Source organism: Crocodylus porosus, unplaced genomic scaffold, assembly GCF_001723895.1.
Source record: "Crocodylus porosus isolate Cpor-Errol unplaced genomic scaffold, CroPor_comp1, whole genome shotgun sequence".
In the NCBI taxonomy this organism is placed as follows: domain Eukaryota; kingdom Metazoa; phylum Chordata; order Crocodylia; family Crocodylidae; genus Crocodylus; species Crocodylus porosus.
Genome location: NW_017728913.1, coordinates 5,293,790 through 5,308,235, shown reverse-complemented (window position 1 = coordinate 5,308,235; position 14,446 = coordinate 5,293,790). Strand labels below are relative to the sequence as shown.

At 43.7% G+C, this 14,446-nt stretch overlaps 1 protein-coding gene across 2 annotated transcripts in view; it reads left to right on the top strand.

Annotated features, from left to right (window-relative positions):
- The window catches only part of FREM3 (FRAS1 related extracellular matrix 3), a 125,668-nt gene that overhangs the window by 72,522 nt on the left and 38,700 nt on the right, over positions 1–14,446 (top strand). For both annotated transcript variants that reach the window (XM_019534415.1, XM_019534416.1), the window contains exons 4-6: positions 4,341–4,571; positions 5,687–5,812; positions 8,602–8,853. In XM_019534415.1, coding sequence (XP_019389960.1) covers positions 4,341–4,571; positions 5,687–5,812; positions 8,602–8,853 — 609 coding nt within the window. The remainder of the gene's footprint in view (positions 1–4,340; positions 4,572–5,686; positions 5,813–8,601; positions 8,854–14,446) is intronic.

The window sequence follows — 14,446 nt, the reverse complement described above, 5'->3', positions numbered from 1 at the left end:
GGGGCAGGGCAGGCTACCACTGCAGGCTGGGGCCAGGGCTGTGCCATGCTCTTCCTGGCAAAGGAGGACAGGCTGCGCTCAGGATGGGTGGTGGTAGCTCTGGGAGAGAAGCTATGGGAGGGCCTGCAGCCACTCCAGAATTTGCCATAGGCCCCCCCAATCCTCCCTCCAAGTGCCGCCGCCCACCCTGAGCACAGCCTGGCCCAGCCTCCCACTGGGAAGAGCTCAGCACCACCCCAGCCCCAGCCCACAGTGGCAGCTGTCGTTCACCCTACGCAGAGATCTGGGGGCACACACCCTCCATGCCGTTCCAGGGGTGCATGTAGCGGTGGGAGCTGCCTCACCCCTGCCCCTGCACTCCCCAAGTGAGCCACGTACTGCTCCGTTCCGCATTCCATCCCAGCTGGGCAGCCTCTGCTTCTGTCTCAGCCCCAGCCCCATTCCCTCCCTCCCCCACTGCTGGGGCCTCACTCTGCTCCCCACGCCCCTTCCCTCACAAGAGACTTACCAGCCAGACCCAGCTGCTCTCCATGCTGTTGGGCTGCGCTGCGGCTGTACACACGTGGCATTTGTTGGCCACGTTATCAGCCACTTCAGTTCTGCATACCCACTGTGACCTTTTAAGTACCTCTAGGGTTATACATACTCCTGGCTGACAACCACTGAGCTAATCCATTGCGGTAGCATCACTTAGTACAAAAAAATGGTCTAGCAGGGACCATTCCAGGGCTGGAACCACCCGGTAGTCCCTGCCAGCCAACTGCAGATTGGGACTGCGCAAGGACTCAAGCACTGGGGCAGTCCTAATCTGCCGATAATCAGATAATTGTTGTTTAGCTCTGAGGATCACAGGGAGGTTTAAATGGCCCCATTTTCCCCCAGAGCTAGTCAATGATCAGCTGATTGTCACGCATCAAACTTGGTGGTACAGAGGGAACCTAGGATTATGATCCCAGGTTCCCCTCGCTCCAGCCATATGTCATTGGGATCTGATGCTGGATCTGACAATCATGCCTCCATGCATGGCATGATTGTTCATCAGATCCCATTAAAGCTTTAACTGTACGTCTGCCGGGGTGAAATAAATTTAAAAAAATTAGGAGACAAATACACTGTGCAAAGTTAATTAGCTTTTCCATTAAGACTGCCTTCAATAAGCTGTTTAAATGGATGGAATAAACCATTAAGAAATAGCAAAGTGTCTTTCTTATGTGTCCCAAAAATATTTAGATAATGCGAAGTAAAAAATCCATTGAAATCTCTGGATACACCCAATGCAGAAATGTGAAGCTATTTTAGAAATATGACTTCTCTCACTTAGACCCAAACTTCACATTCACAAAGCTTTAGGAACAGGCTTTAAGTCATTGTTGTCCCCCTGGCTGTTCTGGCATCCCCCATGGTTGCTGTCCAGGTTGCTGTGGTGACTTCTTGAGCATTTGTGCCAGGGGCAGATTAAGACAGGGCCCAAGCCTAGGGGCCCCTGCCAATCAGGTGCCCCCTGGAGTGCCAGGGGCAGTGGGCATCCAGGGCAAGCAGCGCATGCCTTCTCCACTCTGGTTGGGCCAGAGCCAGAGGCTAGGGGACAGGTGCAGGGCTCTGTGCAGGTGTTGGTGGTTTCCCAGGGCTGTCTATTGCCAGGAGACCCCAGGGATGGCCCCACTCCCACTCTCCACCATCTGCAGGCAGCCGCCAGCCCCAGTGCCACTGGAACAGGATGGGACAGACATCTCCACTCTACTGAGGCCAGCAGAGGAGCAGGTGGGCAGCCAGGAGTGGTGCGGAGCCCATTTTCCTCACCTCCCCCTCAGGCTGGCTCCGGCCCTGACCTGTCCCACAGGTTGGTTCCAACACCAATCTCTGCTCTGGGATCCTGCACACTGACTCCCTCCTACTATTCACTTTAACCTGGAAGGATAAGAAGTGCAAAAGTTGTTCTTTTTTCATTAATAGACAGACAACTGACATGCTTGTTGAATGAAGTAAGAGCTTTATCCAATTTATATTTGGCATTAATTTTGAAAAGTTGACTTCTTTCGCAGGCTGCTTGCTATGTCCAGTCTCTGCTGGCAGAGGAGGGTAGAGAAGTTGTTAGGAAGCCAATGACATTCCTCTGATTTCTTAGGACAGCTTTAAGTTGGCTAGAGGCAATTTCAAACTCTGCTATTTAGTAGCAGCTCTCAAGGGGCCATCTACTAGCAAAGGAAAGCAAGATCACAGCCTGGTGAAGTCATGACCTTGGTATCATAGATTGGTAGAAGAGGGTTCTATAATTATGGTAGACCCACTCTCTCTCTAAGCAGAAGAAAGACGTCCAGTCTCTCCTCTCTGTGCACCACTGGAGTGGCACCACTGGACGAGAGTATCCCAAAAAAATTAGCTCATGATTTCATACTTCACAGCTTTCAGAAACTTTTGCAGGATATCAGATTCTCTCTGAACCAGGTAGGGTATTCATCATGACAAGAATTAATTATTCTCAGCCAAAGGAGGTAGTGATTCATAATTGCTGGAGTCAAGTGAAAAATAAAAAGAAGAATTTAAATGTTTGCACTGCTTCTGGTTAAAAACCTAAGATAGTATTGAAGTCTCAAACCTCACAGTATACTATGAAGCAAGAATCTATTAAATGTACAGTGTACTAGTGTGTGCATATTGTTTCTATTGATTATTTTCTTTCTTGATTATTTTCTTGAAAAAAGTAAAGTAGAAACCCTTTACATGTTAAATGAAATAACTTCCTCTTATTTACATCTTGGTGGTTGTTCTCGCTCTCATTCGTGTGTGTGTGTGTGTGTGTGTGTGTGTATATTAGGCTGTATAATGTATGGTACTTTCTCACTTTGTTAAAATAGTTTTTAATGTAAATAATGTGTATTTCTGTATCATCACTGTTTGGTCTTAAAATTACTTTATGGAGACTATTGAATTAAGCCTTACAATCCTTCTCTAGTTATTTAGTCATGTACTATTACTATTTTACAAATGGGTGAATCAAGAAAGAGTAAGCTTTCAATAATTTGAATAAAATCAGTTAGTAGAAAGTTAGTAGTAAACTGAGTCAGAAAATCCATGGTTCTTTATTTTTTAACTAAGTAATGCTACCTCAAATGTATAAGAACAATTATGCTAAGCTAAAGTAGATAGATAGGTTCTAAGTGGTCAGAAAAATCTGGTTGGGTTATTTCCTTTCCTGAGACAGAGTATGTTGACACACAAATGCACAATGCACTCCATGCACATATTTGCTTTCCCTATTTAGTTATTTTATTGAAAATGCACCTCATAACAATGTTATGGCATATCTGTTTCCATTTAAATGGCATAACGTTCAAATTTTGGGTCTGTGTCTTTCTCTGGAGGTTACCTGGGTACTTTAACAATTGCTCTGTTGTTCTCATTGGGATAATTTCTTTCTTATCACATAGATTTTTCATGGCCATGTGCTAGGGCTGCCAATCTAGGTGACAATTCAAAACAATTGAATCAAATCCTCAGTCAGTACAAATCTGGCTTAAATAAAATGGATCCACATGCAACTCCAAAGGAAAATCTTGTCAGCTGTCAGGGTATCATCCCAATGGAAGTGGTAAATCAGAAATACTGAGCAAAGGTTAAAATTATCCTGGTAAAAAAGCTGGTAGGGAAATAATTTGCATTGACAAGGAGCTAGACTAAATGACTTAACAGAGCTTATTTATTTATTAGGAGTTTCCATATAAACAGAGCATCAAGAGTCATGAAAATTTATAAGTTAACATGTAGTGATAAATTTGCACTGGCATGGACTAACACTTTAAATATGGCTACCTTAAATGAAGACATGCCCTGCTTCATCCCCAAAAAGCAGGCAAGGGCTAGGGCAGTATCCACAGGTTATCATGTAAGTATGCTACTGTTTGTCAGTATAGTCTGACATGGGTATATATGCATTTTATATAGGTAACTTGAGAGCCCAATCCTGAAAATGCTTGTGCATAATTTTACCCAGGTTAATAAAGCTTTTCAGTTTCTGGATTTGCAAAGTAACTAGGTGCATACTAATACAGGACTAGGTGCCCATTGGTTTATGTTAGTGGAACGATTAACACAAATTAAGTTATTTTTATGCATAAATATTTGCAAGGATAGATTCTCCTATCTACATTTTAAAATGTGCCCCATGCTGTATTGGCAGAGAATGTTTAGTATATACACATTATAAACACTTGTGTGTAAAATGGCTTATAATTATAATCTATTAGCAGCCACCTTTTTAAAAAAAAAATCTAACTTGTCACTTGGTTTTGCTGGTATTCTTTTTTTTGTGGAGAATAATTCTTCTAAACTTATTTGTACAGGTATTGGAACTAAAGATGGAACAGCAGAAAAGGATAAAGATTTCAAAGGGAAACCTCAGAAACAGGTTCAGTTCAATCCAGGACAGACCAGAGCTACCTGGAGAGTGAGGATAGTCATAGATAATGAATATGAAGCATCTGAAACTTTCCAGATTGTCTTGTCTGATCCTGTTATGGCTGCCCTGGAGTTTCCAGAAATAGCAACTATTGAAATTGTGGATCCTGGTGATGGTATGCAGCATTTACCAGTGGTGTAACTAGCCAAGTTGGCACCTGGGATAAACTTCTTGGGAGAGCATGGGGGGAAGGAGGGAGGGAGGGGTGGACACATGATTCCAAGAGTGGGATGAGGGGTGGGCATGTGGTTCTAAGCAGAATAGCAAGTGGGGAGGGCAGAGGCTGAAGGGGGGTTCTGAGAGCAGCAGAGGAGAAAGGAGAGGGGGAAGTCAAAGGGGTGGGGAATCCGAGAGCCTAGGTTCTGAAAGTGAGAGCAGGTTGGGGAACAGCACTCTTACTCATGCAGAGACTCCTACACAATCCCAGACACATGTGCTCTACCCACCCTAGCTGTTCATCTTAAATCTGCGACAGTCAGGGACTGTTTCAGAGTTCTTGGCATGGGAAGACTCCTGGGGCATGGACTCTGTGGGGTTGGGGGTGGGGACATAACTTGGTTCCTGGAGTGAATGCCCTGTCATCCCACCCCTAGTTATATTGCTGGCACTTACAGCTCCTCTTCTTTCATTTCCTAACAGAAAATTCATGCTTCCAAGAAGTAGTGTGCACCCACAGCTTACAAGTTCAGGAGCCAAGTGCTGGGCTCCCTTTTATACTTATTCAGGCAAAATTTCTGTTGACTTAAATGAGGTTGTGAATCACTATCCAAGTACTTAGAAAAACATGGTCAACCCCTTTGTTGTCCAGATTCATACTTCCTGGGCATGTCTACACATTCCTTTTATAAGTGGGCTTAGCCTAAAATCGCCATTTTAAGGCACATTAAGAGTGCATGTCTGCATGCATAAAGCAGATATCAAATTTAGGCATGAATAGCTAAGGCACATTAGCTCACGTGTAAACGTGCATTAACGCTGTGTGTGTCAATAGATACACAATGCATTAATGTACATTAGTGTGTTTGCATGTGTGCTAACGTGACTCAGCTCTTTGCACCTAAGTTTTATGCACCTTAATGTGCATTAGCATGTCCACATGTAGACACGCACCTTAATGCACCTTAAGCAAAGGTGCATTAAGTTTAGGCATGTGTAAATACATGTGTAGACACACCCCATGTGATTTAACTAACATCAGCACTGAATGTGTCTCTCTTTTTCTCTTTTTAGAATCTACAGTGCATATTCCTCTACTAAAATATAAAGTAGAAGAAGATATTGGTGAGCTGTTCATTCCTATTAGAAGATTGGGAGACATAAGTCAAGAACTAATGGTCATTTGTTCCACACATCAAGGTTTGTTATTTAGTCAAGTAACAAAGATAGCGTGCTTGTACACATGACAAAAATTGGCTGTTTTAGCAGTTTGTGTCATGCTGTACACGTACGGGTTTTTTTTTATTATTTAAACAAGTTTGCTAGGTTGCAAACTAAACCACATCCACATGTAGTTTAGTTTGCAACAGCTATTTGTAACATCACAGCCTTTGCCAGCTCACCTCTCCTGCTGAGGCAGAGGCAGGTTGAAGGCAGAAGCAGTGAAGGGCCTGAATTTTTTTTTTATTATAATTTTTTTGTGTGTGTGGAGCCTGCCCATGTCTCCTGTGGCCAGAGAACAAACTTCCAGTGGGTGGAGTGGCCCCTGGGCTTCAGAGGGCCCTGGTCCTTCCTTCCGCAGCAGAAAGAGTGTTTCATCATTGTGGAGTTTTCCCAACAGTAAGTCTTTTTGTGAGACCTGCTACCTGTGGAAAAGGGTTCCAGAATTCCTGTTATGATGATGTATATAAGAACACTTCCAGCTTTAACAGTGGAAACTGCCTTGACCTCAGTATCCTTTCTGAATGAATGCCATACAGTATGTAAATGCACAAATTCTTAACCTTTTTACTGAAATAGCAGTTAAATTTATATTGTAATAGGAACTGGTATTTCAAAATTAACAGGTCTGGGTTATGATTTCCATTAAAAGTAACTAATAGAGCATTAAATGTATCATGTTTTCTCAGTGCCTTAAAAACTTAGTGTTTTTTAACGGTTGCTAGATTTCCTCATTAGAGTGGATGTTTTATAGAGTTGGTTATAAACTATAAAGATCAGATACAGTTTTAGATCTTAATCATCTTTAAATTCAGATCAGTTTTTTGGGTGGCTCATGATATAGCTAGGTGCCAGGTACAATGTCAATTTTCAGGCCCAAATCCCAGCTTCAGCAAAAGTTCAGGGGTGTACAAACCCAGCTTTGTGAAACTACTCATTTCCAATCTGACGCTATAAGGGATTACTTTAGAGAATACAGATGGTGTACTACGGGTCTTAGTTCATACCACAAGAACATTCTGTGAGGGGGTTTCTTTAAACAAATCTTAATTTTCTTGAGATACACAGCAAAGTCAAGAATATTCTGTAATCATCAGTCTGCCTACCAGAGTTGATTATTATAGAGTCTGCTATAAATTGAAAAAGGAAGATGACAGAGGAGGGAAAAATGCAAGCTATTATAAAATATACCAGATAACTGTTTGATGATCAAAAATGAAATACACTAGGGGGAATAGATTTAATAAAGATAAGGTAATGGACATTTATAAATGAAACTAAGCTTCTGATAGACTGGCATTTAGCCTGAGCAGTGAGATGTGAAGGTCTTCATGATTCTTTTTTTTTTTTTCATATCAAAATCCTCTATCAGCTAATGACAGCCTATGATATCAACATTCTGCATGCTTCATGAACAGGGAAAATGGAAGCTCATTCTCAGTGTTGTAGCTTTTTTTTAAATAATTATTTCTAATAGAAGTTTCTATTTCACCTCTTACCTTGGCATTCAGTCAGAAAGCCTCAGTTCCTAGCAGGAATCTTTAGAAAGTCAAGGATTCAAAGGTCATTTGTTCCTTTATCAAAGACTTGCAGGGGGTGAATAACTTCCCTCGTCCTCCCACATACTTTTGTTATTTACTGGGGCACAGAAAATCCAACTTGGGGCTTTGCATCCCTGTAGGTTGTCCCTAAAAGAACACTGTGTGCTTACCCAAATACACAGTTGCCTTAATTGTCACATTATTTGGGGGGGCAGATTGGATCCATAGAGGGAGTTGCTGGGGACCAGGGGAGTTTGGCAGGATCAGGGTGCCATATGGGGTCCATGGGGAGGGGTGGGGGAGTTGGGTGTTCTCTCCCCTACCCCTGGGTGAAGGGGTTTTTTAGCTCCCCAACCCTCCCCAGATAAACAACTTCCCATCCCACTCACCACTCCCCCAACCATGACTTAACTTCCTCAGCTCCTGGCATTGCTGAATGCTGGCAAAACTGGCATGAGGAGTGGTTTGTGAGATGTTGCATTGGCAGGCCTTGGGCAGGGGGTGGGGTTGGCTGATTGTCCATCTAGGGGTGAGGAGAGAAGCCAGTGGGCTAAAACTAGTCCAGTGCCAGGGAGGGGTTAGGAAAAGCACAGCTCCAGAGCTAGGACCATTTGCTGGGCTTTCCCAGGCCTGAGCACTGAGAATTGTACAAAAGGTCAGGACATTTGGATCAGTCTAAGTTAGACTGCCTCAGAGGTATACTAGAAGTATACTAGTTTTGTCTTTTTATACTATAAGAAGGAAAGAGTTTGTTTTATGTCATCAAAATAAATTATTTTTTACACATACTCTATTGGTATTTCAGTATTTGAGTGTCCTATAAACAAAGGTTGGAATTAACTCTTTGCTTTCTCACTAACAACCCATGCAGCCTCATGGATTTGTGCTTGATTTAAGCACTATAGGAGCTGGCCCATAAAGATTAGTTCAAGAAAGTATGCCTCAAATAAAAAATATTTTTGAATAAGACTGTCTTTATTCCTTGTGTTTAAATAAAGTGTAACAGTCTAAAAGTCGGAAGCAAATGTCATGATTTTTTTTTCACTTTCCACAAAACATTATAGGAGTAAAAAGTAAACATTTAATTGTTGTTTTACAGAGACTATTCCAAATATAAAATACATTAGCACTTTTTATTCAGTTGCTTGTGAGTATTCATCAACGGTTTTTAATTTGTATTTAATTTGTTACTAATAATCACTGCTGTTTATTTTTCTCTCCTTGTAGGTTCTGCCACAGGCACCGTTCCGTCTTCTGTCTTGTCCTACTCTGACTATATCTCCCGTCCCGAAGATCACACCAGCATCATTCGCTTTGATAAGGATGAGACGGAGAAAACGTGTCGCGTAATCATTATTGATGATTCCCTCTATGAGGAAGATGAGACTTTCAACGTTACGCTAAGCATGCCAATGGGTGGAAAAATTGGTCCCGAATTTCCTAGCACCAAAGTAATTATCCTGGCTGATGCAGATGACGGTAAGTGGGAAGAAGTATATGTGGCCTTAAGAGATTTTCCTTTGTAGACTACAGCACTAAGGGATCTTTTTGCCATATTTGTTTCTACTGAACAATGCCTATGGTTAAACTGTTTAGTGTAACTTAAAGCATAGATGTGCCATTCAGCTGTTTGTGACTTTTGAAGAATACAGTTAAGATCAACTGGCTTTGTGAATCTTGGCCGTAGGCATACATTATTTGGAACAATGCTGCTGGAACAGGGGGACATTGTCCCGGCCCCAGCAGAAGGCAACCCCCCCAGGGCTGTCTTCTGGCCCAGTGCTCCTTGCTCTGGGCTAGCATCCAGGGGGATCCTGGAGCTCCCCCCAGTGGCCACAGGGGTGCATTGCAGGGCTGCAGGGAACTGGGAGCAAATCTACTACTTAATCCTTGCATGTGTAGACACCTACCCAAAAAACCTTACTGTGCAGTATCTTACTGCACAATAAATCTAGGCTGGAGCAAATGAATGTGTAGCTGTGCCCACTATTGCCTTATTTTCTGGGACCATAATGGCCACCAGACAGCTTAATATATAAGTTCCCACATTGTCTTTTTACAGTTAGTTGGTTGACACAGGGTATTGCTATCATTATTGCAGCAAATACTGGGGTTTTTTTACATTCATTTAGGTTTTTGTTTGTTTGCAATGAGAAGCTACTTTATTTTCTTTTTGTTGTTTAATACTGTTTCTCTAATAACCATTCATCCCAAATTTAATATTATAAGCATGATAGTTTTAAAGACACAATCTGGATCTAGCAAATGGCAAAACTCCCATCTGTTTCCAAGATACCAGCATTTCACTTGATGTTGTCTCTTACAGAATATAATCCTTATTTAGCAAATGGGTGTAATACTTTATTTCATGAACAGATAAGTTAGAAGTTTTTAAAAGAACATCTCATAGGCATAAGCATTGGGCCTGGTAATGTGTGTAGTATTCTCCCCTCATTTCATGGGCATGACTTTGTAAAACAGAATATTTAAAGAGGTAAGGTATACATGTTGATTAAACTCAGGCAGGACTTTTTAGATGCTTCAAGTCAGTGGCCATGTTTATATAAGACATTGACTGCCCATTTATTACTACACAGTCATTTAATACTTGCATATCCAACTCCTAAATGACTGACTGCAGTAACTGGCATTACTGCACAGTAGCATCCCCGCACAGCTTCCTGGTGACACTGGCTGCACAGTAGCTTGTAACTACTGCATAGTAACATTGCATCATGGTTCATGCCATGTGACCCTCTGGAATAATGGGTGAATGAATTGAGTCTTCTCCAACATGCTGTTATTTCAGCACATTGGAGTAGTGTCCCTGCACCCAGAATAGGCACCCAGAATGTGAGCCTTCAGTAGGATCTTAGAGGGAAAAGCCTACTGCATGGTAAACCATCTTTTTAGTAGGATTTCCATGTACTCAGTTCTAAGAAGAAAAGCCTATAGTTGGTTCACAGTAGGCATTTCTGTGTAAGAGATTTAGATTTTACAATAAAATATCCTGCAAAACCTTACATGATGCACAAAGTTGTTGCATTCAGATGCTCACGTGTGAGTAGAGCCTGCCCTTTGGTGCAGGTAAGTTTTTGGTGGTCTGTTAGCTATACTATTCCACATTGAATGGTACAGACTCAGCTCCCAACAACCTTGCTTGCAGATCTACAAGGCAACAGTGGGCTGAGGTGTGAGTATAGAATAGGTATGTTTGATGAGCAGTAGTTTAACTTTTAAGGCTAGGGACAGACGTTCAAAAAGCCTGAATTGATTCAATCTTTGCAGGTTAATTTAACCTGCACAGATTACACTGATTTGCAAGTGGATAGACATTCACTTTTGATTCATGAAATGCAGGCACATGCCTGCAGTGGCTCGGGCCAGCAGCCGGGGAGTGCTAAAGTGAGCCCTCCGTTCTCTTCCACAATACTGAGCTGGGGGGAGAGGGGTGATGGCCAGGCCCTGGAAGGACACCATGATTAGGGAGGGGTTTAAACCCCAACCCTGACCTGCACGGTCCCCAGCCGGAGTGTGGGGGGAAGTAGCCGTTGCCAGGCTTTTCCCTCGCTCGCAGCTTAATGGGCAGGGAGTGTTGCCAGACCCCAGCCCCAGCTAGCACTCTGAGGCAAAGGGGGTAGGGAGGGAAGCTGCTTGTGTGGACTGCATGCACCTATATTATCCTGCTAGCTAGTGCTTTTGTATTTGCTTAAACTAACAGCACTGATAGATCCCATTCATTGCAGACCAGGTCATTTCTCACACCTCTCTCTGTCTCCTGTTGAACACTGACACATTGCAGGATGGGGAAGCTGCACTTTAACCAGGCTCAGTAATTGATGTGTAGAAGCAATCACCAGCACTAATCACTGCACAAGGAAACTTCATTTGATATAAGGGTTTCAGGGCTATGGCTTTGAAGCAAGCCAGCAGCCATCGGGGAGCTTATCAGAACACAAAGCTTATTAGCCCATCAGGAAAACAAAAGCCTCTCTCTCATTATTTCAAGCTCTTCTTACTACAGGATACAGGCATTTTTGTAAGGCATTTGCAAGCTACTGGCTACTTCCTCAGGCAAAAAAAAGTGAACACTGTTCTGTCTGCCTTTGTTCCAGTGAAATTGGAGACACACGCAGAGACACCTCTTGGCATTAGCTAGCAGGGGAGTGGCTGTACTGCTGTGGTCCCTACCATGTGAGGGGGAGCAGGGGGGGAGGGGAATCCATGCTTGAACAGGAAGTGGTAAGAGAGGGTGGGAGCATATGGCAGATGCTGCCATGTCCCTGTCAAGCAGACCCCAGTCACAGTCCCCCACTTCCTTCTCAGCCAGCTGGAGCTCTGGCTAGGGAGGAGAGAGGCGGGGTCAGCCCTGTTCTCTGGAGCAGACAGCCCAGCCCAGAGATGAAAAGCATGCTGGGATTCTGGGGGACTCTGATTTAACTTAAACCAGGAAGGGGTCTGGGACAGAAGTTCCATAAACCAGTTTGACCCAGATCAGTAAAGTCTGATTCAACCACGTTTATCTTAAACCAGCTTCGGACATTTTGCAACTGGCTTATGTACTTTAGTAGCAGCACCTGGGGAAGGCAGAGCATGCTGTGGCAGCAGCAGTCAGGGATGTTTTTTTTTAAAGTAAGGTCCCTTCTAGCCCCTAACAACTATAGAGTCATAGATATTTGGGTCAGAAGGGACCTCAGTAGATCATTGAGTCCGACCCCCTACCTTGGGCGGGAAAGAGCGCTGGGGTTAGATGACCCCAGCCAGTTGTGTGTCTAGCTTTCTCTTAAAGACGCCCAAGGTAGGGGAGAGCATTATCTCTCTCAGAAGCCAATTCCAGATTCTGGCAACCTTTATCATAAAGAAGTTCTTCCTGTTGTCTAACCTAAATCTGCTATGAAACTGTGAAGTCCAGGAGCAGTTTAAGACTCCTTCCTTCCTCCTCCCCCTGCTCTCCCCTGCATACCTCCTCTCCTCCAGTAGTCAGTAGCATTTCCCCCATCTCCCACATGACCAGGCTGCAAACCCTGCTCATTACCCCTCTGCTGATGAGATAGGCTTGAGTGTTCAGCTCAGGAGTGCACAATTAATGTCCTCGTAGACATGATCCTGTGCCAGTGAAGCCAATGGGAGTTTTGGAGTTGGCTTCAATGAAAATAGGCCAAGGTCCTCAGATAAGATAGGTAACTTGGTAGGCACATAATGAGGAACAAAACAAGGTGGCATTATCTTATATTTTGCTAGTTAGGAGTAATTTGGCAGCCACACTGCAGTGGTCTTATTAATGAAGGATCAAATTTGACATGTGCTCCCTTTCCTAATGATTGTTCTTAGTTCTACTCATGTATGCAACACTGCACATACCTGTGCATGATCAAACACAAAGAAGGCTTATGTTTTAGAGCACTGATTTAAACGATATTTCTTTCTTTCCAAAGGATGCCTGAAATTAAAGAGGTGTATTCTCCCTCTTCCTCCTCCCAAAGTGAACAGAGTTTGAACTACAAGACAATGTTATTTGATAGTTCATTATCACAGGTATCAAAATCAAAAGGTATATTTAAAAACTGAGGCTTTTATAGCACCAACTGCTGTGGTATTAAAAATGCATATATCATATCAGTGAATATTACAGAACCTGACACCTAAACTTTTTCCTGCTTATGCTAAACCTAGAACAGAAAAAAAATTCAAATGTTATCATCAACATAACTGGATAAATCAATACAGCTCTGCTGCATTCTGTTGCAGGATCAGAGCAGTAAGCTGGTCTGCAGTCATATCAAACTGCACATGTACTAAATACACAGTGACAAGTCACAATTGAATCTCAGTACTCATATGAAGTCTCCTTTGGCACTAGCTGGGTTTAACTCAATATATGAAAAAGCTTAAAACCTAAACATTTCTAAAGCTAATTATTATTCCCCATCCTAGAACATCCTAGGTAGCATTTAAGTCAAAGAAAACTATTGAAGTATTTAAGAAAGAAATATCAACTAAAGCAGGTAATCGGGACAAAGTGTCAGTCCTTTGATCTTGGTTTTTCTCACACAATTGAACAATATGGGCACGTCTACACATGCAAGCACATGCACTTGCAGCAGCTCAAATAGAAGCGGTGCAAATTTGAGCCTGGGCTTTTTGCCTCAGCACACATGCTCAGACATGAACTTTGTTGTGAAGCAAATTGTGCCACTTAGGGCAAAATAACCCTGCCTGGCTCCTCCTGGATCTTCAGCCAGGGGGAGCTAGAGCCCAGGGCCAGCACCTATGCTGTCCCCAGCAGTATAAAAAGCTACCCTGTCCTGGTCCCATCAGTACAAAAAGCTGTCCTGGCAAGTAGCTTCAGGGCTACTCACTATCAGGAGCTTCTGGGGCCTAGCCAATTGGTACCTGGGGACACTACCTCTTGTGCCAGCTGGACTGCTGAAGCAGCCCTGAGAGTTCCTTGTGCCCTTTACCCACTGCAGCAATCTGCCAGTGGGGGCTGCTGCCTGGCTGTGACCTGCTGCACACCTGCCAGACCTGGATGAGGCGTCTGCCCCTCTGGGCCAGCAGACAGGGGGCTGTGGCTGCAAAGTCGGCCTTTGTGTGCTCCCTGCCTGGCCACCTGGGCAGCTATTGCCTGGAAGGCATTCTGGGTGTGGTGGCCCACTATGAACTGTCAAAACATGCTCTCCTAGCCCCAGTTGGCCAGGTCAGCCACAGCCAGCTGGGTCCAAGGTACCAGCTCTGAGTAGGCAGGGTCCTGCCACTGTCCTCCCTAGCAGGAATTCTGGTGTTCTGTATTTGAAAACGTAAAAATCCCCGATTTAAAAAAAATCCCAAAGTCACTCTGTAAAATACCCCCAAATCCATGTTCTTCCACAATTAAAATAGAAGACCACTATAAAGAGAGAGAGTAAAACAGACAGTGATCAGGGGTTACCCCCCCAAGGACTATGACCCCCACAGGGGCTACGTCCCCTGCAGGGCCCACATGCCCCACCTCACCCATGCTTGCTCTCCCAGCCCCCTGGACTGCTGCCCTGCCTGCCCCCCCTGCTTCCCCAGATCTCCCAATGGCTGCCCG